This window comes from Pteronotus mesoamericanus, unplaced genomic scaffold, assembly GCF_021234165.1.
Source record: "Pteronotus mesoamericanus isolate MK-2021 breed Mesoamerican mustached bat unplaced genomic scaffold, CSHL_Meso_final contig_24, whole genome shotgun sequence".
In the NCBI taxonomy this organism is placed as follows: Eukaryota; Metazoa; Chordata; class Mammalia; order Chiroptera; family Mormoopidae; genus Pteronotus; species Pteronotus mesoamericanus.
The window spans coordinates 2,522,402-2,535,253 of record NW_026555100.1 but is presented as its reverse complement, the minus strand read 5'-3'; the positions used below and the strand labels follow the sequence as shown (position 1 = coordinate 2,535,253).

The window sequence follows — 12,852 nt, the reverse complement described above, 5'->3', positions numbered from 1 at the left end:
TAATTAGATCTACCCTAACTAACTGTGCAGGAACCACTCTCTGGTCTTTAACTTACACTGCCTTTGAGGATCAATACCTATGGCAGCCCAACCCAGCAAAGAGAGGAAGCCTGGACTCTCACCAGTTAATTTGTTCAGTGGAATCAAGAGTTTGTCTCTAAAGGGAGAGCTTTGGGGATGGATACCACAGAGGAAAGGAAAACATCTATTTTCTTAGTGACAATACAGCATAGTAGCTCCAGAGCCAAATTGTCTGTCTTCAGCTCTTGGGTCATCTACTACTTGCTTCAGTGTGCCTTGCCTCAGTTTCTTCATCTGTAAAATGGAAGCTCTAATCATTATCATTACTTACTGGATTTGATTTGAGGATTATATGAGTCAAGTCCTGACATGTCCATTTGTATGCATGGGAAACAATGGAGTATTGTGGCTAAGGTGGCAGCACAGCTAGTAAGCAGAGAGGCAGGGCTTTGGACAGAGGGGTCTTCCTGACTGAAAGCCAGCGCTGCCTGGCCTCCATCCCACCTCTCCCACTTGCAGGAGGCAGCTGGATCTTGTTCCTTCTCCTTTGCAGTGTACGAAGCCACTGTGCCCTAAGCTGCAAAGGCCAGCATTGTGAGAATAATTTGAAATGCACCGCTTGTGCGAATAACCAGCAGTGAATGACCCCTTGAGCCCTTGTCAGGACAGCATGCTCAGGAGAGCCTCAGTCATGAGTTGGGGCTTGGTGAGCTTTTGTGTGTCCTAATATCGGAAGGCTCCCTTTAGGATTACCCACATTTTTATAGCAAACAAGGAGCCCCAGTGAGTTAAACGTTTCCTATCTATACTTCTTGAATCTCAGCTGACACCTCCAAAGTCCACAGCTAGAAATTAAGCATGCCTGACTTCAAATAAAGAATAAAAGATTATTGTTCTGAGGGTCTGCAGAGCAAGGAATGCCACTTGCCATCAATTAATCTCAGGAAGTGAACTAAATGCCCTGCTACAGCATAAGCACAGAAAGCTTGCCTTGAAGACAACAGCCTAAAGCAAGACCACAAATCCCTTTTCTAACAAACCTGCTGTGAGGACGCTGTTACTATATTTTAAAGAGCACAGTTCCCCTTGCAGGCAAATATAGCAAAACCCAGTTTTTTCTGTAGCAGTAGGTTCAACGCTGGACTTCAGAAATTTTACATTAAATTACAAGTAACCCAAACCAAAAAAAAAAAAAAAAAAGTTATGAAAGAAAAAAATCAACAAAATTGTTTTAAAATTGAATCCTTTCCCTCACTTGATTTTTAAGACCTCATTTCTCATCACATAAGATGTCTCCTGTCATTACAAGCCGGCTTGAAAAACTGTGGGCAAATTTTTCATCTTCCTGCAGGCTTTTCATCTGGTGGCAAATACTAGTTTTATTGACTACGTATCATGTCAAGCACTACAGCAGCTATCAGGACATTCCTGGGGCCTCAAAGTTTGCTTCAAATGTTCTGCCTGAAGCTGCCCTCCTAGTTGTTTCCCTTCCTTCCAGGAGCTCCTACAAAAGTGAGAAATCCTCTTTCAGAGACAATATGTGCATCTCTGCCTCACCCATTAGATGGTGAGCTTCTGGAGGGCAGGAAACTCCTATTCCACTCTTCAGTGTATTTCTGGGGCCCAGGAGAGGACACAGTAGGTGTTCAATAAATAACCAACTAACACGAGGAGCTAATGAACGATTTCTATTCTCTGAACACTTTGAAACGAGTCAATGGAAACTCATCCAACCTTTTATGAAGATCAGAAAATGTGTCCAGTGAGAGCCCACTCATCACTGATATCCTGTGACAGTTCTTTTTGAGAACAACTAAGGCTCCTGAACTATTTTCTACTTTACAGAGACTGTATTTGAAGTAGGGCATCATGATCTGCAGGGAGACTCTGAAACACATCTATAACAAGTCAGCCTGCCTGGAGTGTGCCTGGAGCCAGCGGCTGCAACCGATCAGCAGGGAGGAATCATGTCTGATGTCCAAGGGTAGTCAAGGCAGATGTTCTTAATTAAGCAACTACTGAGTGCTCCAATGCCAAGTACGAACATTTTTGAGAGGAGGCCCCCATCATGTCAGCTGCTCTCACTGTCCTGACGTGTGTAGGCAGTGTTTCTCAAAGTGTTTCCCCACACCAGCCGCAGCAGCATCACTGAGGAGCTGCAGGGAAATGCAGATTCCCCAGGCCAGCCCAGACCTACTGAATCAAGCTCTATTTTAACAAGGTGCTCCAGATGATTCCAATACATGGCAAAGTTTGAGAACCATTGCTGTAAAGTTTTGCCCACACGGAGAAACTCTGTGGCAAATCAATCCTACCAAAGTCAGCAGCTGTTGGCAAAACAGAGATTAGAAGTCTATGGTTCTATTCAGCAAGGCCAGGACTAGAGTGAAGCAAGCGAGTGCCTGGGTGCAAAATTTAAGGAGGCACTGGATATGCCTCACCATAGTCCTCATCCTCCTATTCAAATGGCAAATAATAGGACTAGTGACCAAAGCACACCCAGGTTGCCTACCCCATGAACTTGAAAGGTTGCCTACTTCCTGGAACTCAAAAGGTTGTGCCAACACTTGATGAGAATTCCTAACCAGGATATCACACTAATGGCTGACTTGCTGATCTCTGTATCTATGAGCTAGTCAGCAAATAAACATAAAAAAAACAAACAAAATAATAGTTCTGGTGAAGTACAATACTTACTGTTTTCTACCCTCCTGTCTCCCCTTCTCTTCTTCCACTCCACGGAAGACAGCACGGCAGTTAGTAATTGAGTCCTTGAATGCAATGCTCATGGATCTCAGGCCATGTGAGTGGGTCTCTGGTGGTGCTGGCCACAGGAGACTAGGAGGGTCTCAGGCGGTAACCTCAAAAGGGCTCACATTGGGTTTTCAGCACCCTAAGTGATGTGCCTCATTCTGGCTGCATTTTATTTCTGGATATATAGTATTTGCTGCTATGTTGCCAAGATCCTGACTTTTGGATTCTGGCTCCTATCTTAGCTCATTCTTCAGTCACCTCTCCCGAGACATGGCTGCACACTATCACTGCCCTCACCTCCCACCAGATGGCCATCTCTGGAGTCACCTTGAAAAAAATCTTCAGGACAGGTCTTAGCCACGCCACCAAAACTGGGGTCCTTTCCCACTTCTCTGTAACTTCCTAGTTACATTTTCTTTTTCTGCCTAACAAGTAAATAGTCAAGAACTACTGCCACCTAGTATGTCATCTGTTGTTAGGCAGCCACCATTCTCAGAGGAAGAAGGAAATGTCTGCCTTTATGTTTGGGGGACATCTGGGAGAACTGACAGGGTCCTCAGTCCTAGAGGAGAGTGCACAAGATGTCTGAAAATGTCAGGACAGGATAATGACCCCCTGCTGAGTGGGCTACTGTCCAAAAATGGTGTCAAATCCAAGTCTTGGTATGATGAGACCCACTATTTCTTCTCCAGTCTCATGGGGCCTGTCATTTCCTATCTGTGCATTAAAAGGTAAGAGTACTTAGCTAAGCCGTCTGTGCTTCCCTTCTTTATTCTGCCCCGTGGAAGGACTTGTGAGACCAGCCATCTGCGCCCAACTATGACTGGGCTCAGGCCATTTTGCCATCTTCTATTACTAGGACTTTCTAAGCTGACAGTCCTAACAAAAAGACCCCATGGAAGGTATGAGTCAAAGGAGAGAGAAAGGGACTTAACAAGCAGATAAGTTTATTTCACTTAATGATCAGTAAATGCTCAAGAGGATAATCTGTTTTCTTCAAATCATATTTCTCCTCCCATTCAGAAAACAAATGTCTAATATTTTCTCAGTCTCATGACACAAAGCTCCACTCACAGTGTTTAATTTTCTGTGTTTGGTATCGTCAGTTATCCTTGCTAGCCCAGCTGGGGGTTGTGTCATTGGTAAATTGTCTACCTGCCACATCCTGTGTAAATCCTCATGGCCCCTGCTCCTCGACCTTACTCCAAGTTCTCTAAGCTCCTGGAGCAACGGGTGTAACATGGACTGGTGTTAGGGGTGCTCTGTGCCCTTCTTGGGAAGACCAAGTAGCCTGTTTCTGGTCCACTATCCACAGCAGATCCTGGGTGGTTGGCACCCAAAGGACCTTGGCAGAGGCTGGGGTGGGCTGGGCCTTCTCTTCCCACATCTGTATTTATGTAATATGTGTCTCCAGAAGGCCCCGATGGAGGGTTCTAAATCCTCCCTTACTGTGCCATCTGTGGTCCTCCCAAACACAAGTTAGGGCACTGCCTCCTCAAAAACCTGCAAGGGTTTCCCAATGCCTTTGACAGAAAAGGCCATGAGTGGGTGCCAGACAACTGTCACAGGACCTCATGCTCCAGCCACACCAAGTCACTTCTTGCAGCCTAGGCACTTTCCCTATTTCCCCCATCAGGCGGAATAGTGAAGGAGTTAATAGTGTGGGCTTGGAAGCTAAACGACCTGCGTTCAAATCTTCCTAATTAGGTAATACTTACTGGATTTACTAGACTTTACAGCTGTGACTCAGCTTCTTCATCTGTAAAGTGGGGAAAGAGTGATTCCTGTTCATGGAGCTATAGTTAGGATTCAGTGAGTTCCCGGGCGTGACGCTCTTGGAATGAGTCCTGGCACTTGGTTAACAATGAACAGGGTGGGAAATTTCAGCAACAGAATTCTCCTCATCACACAGGGCTAGGTTCAATGAAACCTTCACACACAGGTTCAGCCTTCCAAACCAGAGATGGTGTCCACCCGCTCTGTTTCTCACAGCCCATGCTAGTAGATAGCCAAACTCCACTCTATTTTGCTAACACCTACATTAATTAAACTGTGAACATTTGGAAGACAGACACCTACTCTAATGCATGTTATTTTGTAACCCTCAGAGATCTTCTTCAACATCTCAATGCAGGAGGTTTTCACTAAACATATGCTGGATGGAAATTCATCTGAGAAAGGAAGAGAATCAGACACCTGAAATGCACAGCCTTGGTGGGTTCCACTTGAGGATACAGTGTAGGAGCCCAAGCATTGTCTCCCCACTGTCTACCCACCCACCTACCCACCCAAGAAATAGTCTCAGAAGCTAAAACACATTTGAGATGCTGCGGCTTGAAAGTGGCCACGGGAAGAACCAAGTGTGATTGTAACCTGGGCACGATGTAGGGAATCCATGAATCTAGTCAAATGATATCAAATGAACCTTTTTTATTTCTCCTAGAGGAGCTTCCTAGAGAGTTTTTTTTTGGGGGGGGGGATTAGGAGGGGGGAAGGTCTGGGTGTCATTTATTGACAGCAGTTTACACACATTTGTTTTCTTCAAAGCACAGGTTCAGAGCCCTCTGGTAGGGCAGTCTCAGAATGAGAGAGCCAGGAACGCAGGACACACATCTTTGGCAGGCATGATCGGCCTCGGCAGGATGCAATCCTTCAACATGGAATTCCACTGGGTATTTGATAAACACCGAGGTAGAGGGGTTTTCATTGGATGTTCAATGGGGTCTGAGAGATGACCCCCACACAAATTAAGAGTCCTTGACTTAGTTATTTAGAGACAAAGTTCTTGCCCCAGAGCGTCTTACAACTGAGGGAAGACATAGCTTATCCTTACAAGGCACAAACCCACCAGTCAGGGAGAACTGAGCAATGGGTGCTTGGTGAATATGGAGGAAGCTGGGAGAGCCTCCTTAAACGGTCCCATGTGAAAAGACCAACAAGGAGGCAAATAACAGGGCCCTGGGAATCTCTATGGCCCACTCCTCCCCAGAGGCTCTGAAGTCCAAGGTCATCTATCAGGACACAGGAATCCCTGGCTTGGAGCATAGACACTTGCCATTTAGCTCAGTCTGACTACAAGAGCTGTTTTCTGTCAGGGTGACTAAAAAACATACTGTCGGGATCCAGGCACACAAAATGAGGCTGTTCACCTAATGACTGTGCTGAGAGTTAAGTGACACTTAAAAATCAGGGTAAGCCTGATGCCAGAACAAAAGGGAGACAGGGACCCATTAGTGCTGAGTCCCAGCAGCACTGTACGCTGGCAGATAGTTTGCAAGGAACCCTCGTGCAGGAGGCTGTTTTATTTGCGGAAGCCACAGTGGTAAATTAAAGCCCATCCTCGCCCGTTCTGGGCTCTCCAGTTTCTCTTGGAGCTATTCCTACCACTGCCCCATAGGCCACTAAACCTGCTCACATTCAGAATGATTGATTCTGTTCAAACAGCAAGCCACAAACTCACGTCGAAAAACCCACTTCAAATACGTCATTAGCTTCCTTTATGGATGCTTCAGGTCACAAGGAATAGGACCTGGGAGTCGTATCTTCTGTAAAGCAGACAGGGAGTGTTTGAAGAGGTAGGCGGACCTGGAGAAGCCACAGGGCACTGCATGATCCCCTGTTTTCTCTCATTCAACAGGAGGGATCCTACAAAAAAAGTCCTGGCAACCCTATTGCCAGTGCCAGAGAGTCAAACCCAACCAAACCCACCGTTCTTCACTCATGCACTGAAAAGGAAGGAAAACAGACTGGGCTTCATACCCTGTCTGTGCTCCCACATCAGAGTATGGAGGACACCTGGGATGCAGACAGTAGTGGAGAAGCGTCTGAGACTTTCTGACCTGTCACGAAAGAGCCCATTCCAGCTGAAATGCAACTGAGAGACCCCTGTGGCTGGTGGGGTAAAGTATCCCGGTGACAGGAGCTGTGGCCACAGCAGCAGCTCAAAGGCACCAGCACCAGAAATGCAAGTTCTGTAGCTTGGCAAGTTTCAGCTCACCGCCTGACCCACGTTTAGCAATTCTGATGTACCATGGAAGAGACAGCTCCAGCCCAGGATGACTGCCTCCCTCAGCCCCTCTCCGGCAGGCAATGAAAGCTAGACCCACTTTGAAAATTCTCCCCCATCATGCAAACTGACATAGGCATGCTTTTCAAAAACCCACAGCCAATCTGTTGATCATTACTTATTTACAAAGGCCTTCAGGCAGAAAGTCCTGTAAAAACCATACTTGATACGGTATACACTAGCTTTTTCTGCTTGTGGAAAAAAAGTCCCCTCAAGGCTACCTCAAACCATCACTTTCTATTGCACATAAAATGTAGCGTGTAACACTAAAGTATTTAATATATATGGTATAATATATCTACAGGAAAGGCATTTGTGTAGAAGTATGTTACCCTGGATTTGGTAATTTGATGTTTTGCTGAAGGCTACGACTTAAAAAAGCTTCCACCACGTACAGAAGACCTGTCATCTTGGTACCCAAGAGCCAACAGAATAAAGAAGTACCCTTAAGCAGCAAAACTTTGACACAGCTTTGAAGCATATGAAAACAGTGTAACTCCTCAGAATTATTATTACTCAAGATCAAAGAAATGAACCATACTTTACATAGCAAACAGGGACAGGGAATTTGGCTCCAAAGATTTCAGATTTTTCAGACTTCTTTTTATTTATTTATTTGTACCTCTAAATTTAGGCAGAAGAAGGCACTGGGGCTTTTCTCTACTTTAAATGGATAAAACTATTAGCATTAGATAAGGCGATTACCTAAAGGTGAGTAAACAGGAAATGCTTGCCGGCCTGACAACTGGCTTCATGAGAATGAGAAGCTTGGCAGTTGGTGCATGTTATTCCTCCTCATAAACTGTAAACAAGCATGTAAATCGGCGAGACCAGAGCAAGACTGAGCAAAGGGGAAGGCAGAGAACGGTTAAGGAAACATTTAACAGGAAGAGATGGTTATAATGGGAAAGGGCATGGGGCTGGATGAGTCTTCCACAGGAACTTGAGTCCTTGGCGGCATGGAGGACTGCCCATCTGCGCCCAGAAAGGCTCTTGGGAAGGCCACGAAGATGGGAATGTGTGGGATAAGGGGGGAAGAGGGGAAAAGTCACCATCACTGTATCTCAATACCAAAAGGTAGGAGAATGGTCAATGCAGGTGCAAAGAAGAAAGTAACATCAAGATGGCAGGTGTTTCCAAGGTAGTGACCATCTTACAGAGAGCAGTACTGATCTGAGATCACCCCTGCTTCACTGAGGCGCTAGAGGGTTGGGATGTTGGAGGGAAGAAGCCCTGGGATTGGCAGATGAGTCAAAGACAAAAGCAGGAAGGTGAAAGATAAGGAAGCCAAGAAGAGGAACTTGCAGAACTCTGTTGAAATTTGGCTTCACTTACAGAGGTACCCAACCTGCGGCCCACAAGCCACATGCAGCCCAGGATGGCTGTGAACGCAACCCAACACAAAATCGTATATTTACTTAAAGTATTATGGGATATTTCTGCGATTGTGTTGCAGTGTATTAAATGTGTGCCCCAAGACAACTCTTCTTCTTCCAGTGTGGTACAGAGACACCAAAAGGTTGGACACTGCTGTATAAAACTACAGTCAAGGTAGCAAGAAAGAGAGAAAAGGGGAGGGAAGAAAGGAAAGGTGGAGAGAAGAGAAGAGAAAGAGAGAGAACACACTGTACTCCATAATTAATATTGCTTTTAGCCTGAGCAGATCTGTATTACTTTTGAACTTTGCTTTGGCAAGTCCACAGATTATTAGATTTTTTTTTCTATCAGTCAAAATCAATTAACAGAAATTTGATTTCAATGGACAGGATAAAAGGAAGGTAATCTTCAGGTTCATTTTTGATTGTGATGATACATCTCACATATGGCCTTAAGTACAGACAACAGTCCTCGGAGAGACTCCAGCAGAAAGAGAATAGCTGGAGGCGAACTAACCACATGAGTTCCTCTGATTGGTTGCCACCATCATTAGTGCCACTGCTGTTTAGGAAGTACACACAGACAGGACACGGTGACAGCTAAGACTTTAAAGCCTATGTATTTTTCAAACAGCTTTTCAAACTGTTTTTCATGACAGAATTTTTTCAGCTCTATCATTAACTGCTGACAAGCTGACAGAATAAATACTCCAGCCTTTAAGAAGCCATCTAACGATCCCATCCCCACCCCCCGCCTCCCGCTTGCTGCAGAGAGGAGGCCTTGGGCCTGAGTCTGGGCAGGATGGGGAGGGTGAGAAAGGCAAGGGAAGGAGCTAGAGGGGAACCCCCGTGGCCTGAGGCCCCCTCCTTACCTCATCAGCTTGGGCGAGGAGCTGGGGGAGTTCCGCATGCCTCCATTCCGTTGCTTTTTTTTTGGTGACAGCGTTGAGGGCTGCTCATCTTCAACTGGAAATACAGGCAGCTCATGAGATTATGAACAGTTTGAGGGCAGACTGAGAAATACAGGCAAGATATCAAAGGACACACACTCATGGCTCAGTCACTCACTAGGAACTCATGACTGTCTTTTAGGACCCAATAACAAAGACCAAATATGTTAGTCCAAGAAGCCGGCTTAGGAAAGGTGAAAGCATCACCTCTTTACACTCCAGCATTTGAACATGCACTTCAAACAGACTACCACAGTTTGTAAATACCCTGCCATAGAAAGAAAAGGAGTAGTGATTTATCCATATACAGAAAATGCATATATGGGGGTATTCAATCAGTATTCGTAGAGATAATTTTGGTTACTTTGCTCGGATGGGTAATTGAATGGGTTTTCTTGTAACCAAAATCAGATAATAAAGTTGTGTTTGAAATAGCAGCACAATAGCTGACAGCCTGCTGCTTCTGCCAGTGAACCAACTTAACTGGTTCCTAATCCCTGTGCGCCAGAGAAAGAGCCTTGGAGAGAGGCAAGGATTTGAGGCCTTGACAGCCAATGTTTCAATCACTCAGGACTGGGAACATTGGAGCATGCTGGCCCGAGAATCCCCAGCCCAATTCAGCTCTTGTCCCCCCACCTTCAAAAAAGGAGGGCTGCACACATGGGACTTTTCTTAACTTAGTAAGACAGGAGGACCGGGCAGTGAGGTTGGAGGACTGGGCAGGGGAAGAGCACCCGAACAAAGGAGGAGGTTGCCATTGAATGATATCTCTGATGATGTGGTGAGGGGTGGGAGGGAGGGCAGCACAAGGGATTGGAAACCAAAGGCTGTTTTCCAAATGTCAGAACGACACAGGTCGCTAAGCAATGCGAAGCTTCGCTCACACACAACACAGCATAGTCTACTGCCTTTGCCCAAAGACACCACTAATAAGCTCTGTAGATGTATTAGCCTGCATCATGCTTCTTTTTAAGAGAGTTGCCTGATAATTAGTAGATGCGTACCCAGCCTGTCACCCAAGGGCATCGGTGGCAAAATTCTAGTCCTCCTCTCCCCACCCCCACAATTCAGGCTAAAGCTGTAATGTCAAAAAGGAAAAAATAGGATCCTCGGATTCTTATAGTTGACTGCAACACAGACTGGGAGGAAGCACCCCTGAAACCCAGAATGCACAGCAGTTACCTTAAAGCTAAGAAGAGAAATATTAGCGGTGACGACATCAAAAGATGCTTGACATTTGTTAATGGTGTACAAGCCTTAGGTTGGAGAGAAAATGTCATCTCAGCTACTTGATATTATCCAAAAGACTCGTATCAGCACATGCATTATATGGTACTTCCCTGAAAACCCTGAATAAATTTAGTATGTTATGATACATTGTTCCAAAGGGATTACAGTAATCCAAGTACTCTCTGCACCTGCTTCAAAGTATCACACTTGGCAACCCCCACCCCCTGCCATTCTACTGTCAGTCTGAAGCTGCCTAAATCCTGGCTGACACAGGAAAAGGGAACAAGAATGTTGTTCAAGGTGAGAGCTATTCCAGAAGAAATGAAGGCAAGAAAGCACCTGTAAAGGTCCACAGCCCACTAATGCTACCACCTGCGCCCCATTCCCCTCAGAGGCCCATGCCCGGGCTGCGACCGTATCAGTCACCTCGGGCTCCCGGCAGGAACTATGTGCCTGGGAGGATAGTGCCTCTTATCAGAAATGAGTATCCACAGCAAATCACACTGAAACTAAACAGCACTTAAAAGATTAAAGGAAATAAATACAAGCCACATAAATGGTATTGAAAAAAATCACTTAGAGTTGATATGCATCTCTCGGTGAGCAAACAGGCACTCTGAGCTTGACCTGAATTCATCTTCTTTTCACAGGACAAGGGGCCTGGCATCCCAGGCAATAATGGGGTAGAAAGGCAGCGAGGTTGAGATGGAGAGAGATTGGGTGTGTGTGAGTATACTTTTGCACATTCGCCATCTTAGAATGGGGTAGAAAATCTTGCACTGACTCCACCCATAATACAAGGTCATCCTTTAATGTGGAGCACATGCAACTCTTGTATTATGTTCAGGGTGACCTAGATTAGTTGAGTAGCATGTCAGACTAAATAGCAAGTGTGCATGGGAGTGGGTCCAGTGGGGGTGAAAGTTTTTTCTTCTCTACCACACAAACTTTTTAATGGTTAGAATGAAGGAAATATCCAAAAGTGTCTTTCACCTAGTCTACTATGGCTAACTTTATATTTATTCAAGGTCGCCAGATGTTGCCACGGTTTTTTCTATATCAGTCAAGACCTAAAAAAAAGTCACACTCTCTGGTATTTCCACTGGATTCTTTTGCTTAACTTTTATTTTCCCACTTGCACTGGGTCCACAATAAATAACCCTCTTTGGGTAAGAGCCCGTTATCCTTGCACCTCGTTGTTGTCTGTTTACCTGCAGGGATGTTCGGATGGAAGACTTGCAAGTTAATACCTGTGAGCCAGGTCCAGGGAGACACCTCGTTCTGGTGCTAAAATAATGCCTCCTTCTATGCAAGGAAACTATTTATTTTCATTGCAAGTCAGAAAGATCATCCATCACAATCATACTGCATTTAAACTGGGATTTGTTCTCTTAAATGAAACTCATGTTCAAAGATTTCCTCCCGCACTCTCGGCCTGGAAATGCAGATCTGTTCCCTGAAGAGACGGGCGGGGGCGGGGGGGCGGGGAACGTCTCCAGCTTAAACATATGAATGCTGTGGAACGGAGACTGTTACATGTAGCTCAGATCCCACAAGAGAAGCAGTGATCACTTCCTTCTCATAAGTAGGATATAAACCATATTTAATTATTATCCTCTATATAGAGTCTTTCAATTTCAGCATATTTAAAGAAAGCAAATCTAGAAAAACTTTTAGTTAAGCTATAAAATATAATTTTCATTTTATGGCTTCTGTGACTACATGAGGGGCATAAAAACTGAATTAAAAAGGAGACTTAAATTTACATACTTTCAGCACAGACAAATGTACTGAAGGCATGGGCAAGCACCCAATGCCAATGCACATTCACAGGCTCGTGTTTAGCCTGCTTTGTGGCTAATTTCAGTACACCTCTGTCTCCGGCATTCTCGCTTGCATCACGCTGTGGAAACCTCAGGAAGATACGATCTGTTAAAGGAACCTGACTTACCAGCTTCTTTAAAACACAAACAAGTTCAGGAATCCAATGTAGAATTTTTATAGGGGCTGAACTCCATCCAGTCTCCAAGTACTCATAAAATTCAAGGGCTTGTTTTTGCACATCCCTAAGTATAGCACTTAATGTGCTGTTGTAACTTCCCAGCGCTCGCTTGTCTAATAGGCACCGAATCGAACAGTTTTACAGTTTGGGAAGACTCAGCGCTAGAAAAATGTCAGGCAAGTCTAATGAGGCTTCAGATCCCTTGGTTGGCGCTAGAGTTTAATTTAAAGTTACAATGATGTTTTAACATGTTTGCTTATACTTGACTAAAGAGGATTCATTATTTCGATGACATAACCTCCAGACAATGTTCTGGGAATTGATTTAAGATGTGGTGGTAATTCCAACAGCCTTAAATGCAGAGTTGAACATCTGTAACAACATTTTACTTGACTTTTCATCGTCATTCTGTTTTCAAGCAAAAGCAAAGCAACATCTTCCAGAAACACCGGC

General features: G+C 44.9%; 1 protein-coding gene across 20 annotated transcripts in view; it reads right to left on the bottom strand.

Moving 5' to 3' along the window:
* The window catches only part of KCNMA1 (potassium calcium-activated channel subfamily M alpha 1), a 718,090-nt gene that overhangs the window by 82,927 nt on the left and 622,311 nt on the right, over positions 1–12,852 (bottom strand). For all 20 annotated transcript variants that reach the window (XM_054572515.1, XM_054572516.1, XM_054572498.1 and 17 more), the window contains one exon: positions 9,090–9,183. In XM_054572515.1, coding sequence (XP_054428490.1) covers positions 9,090–9,183 — 94 coding nt within the window. The remainder of the gene's footprint in view (positions 1–9,089; positions 9,184–12,852) is intronic.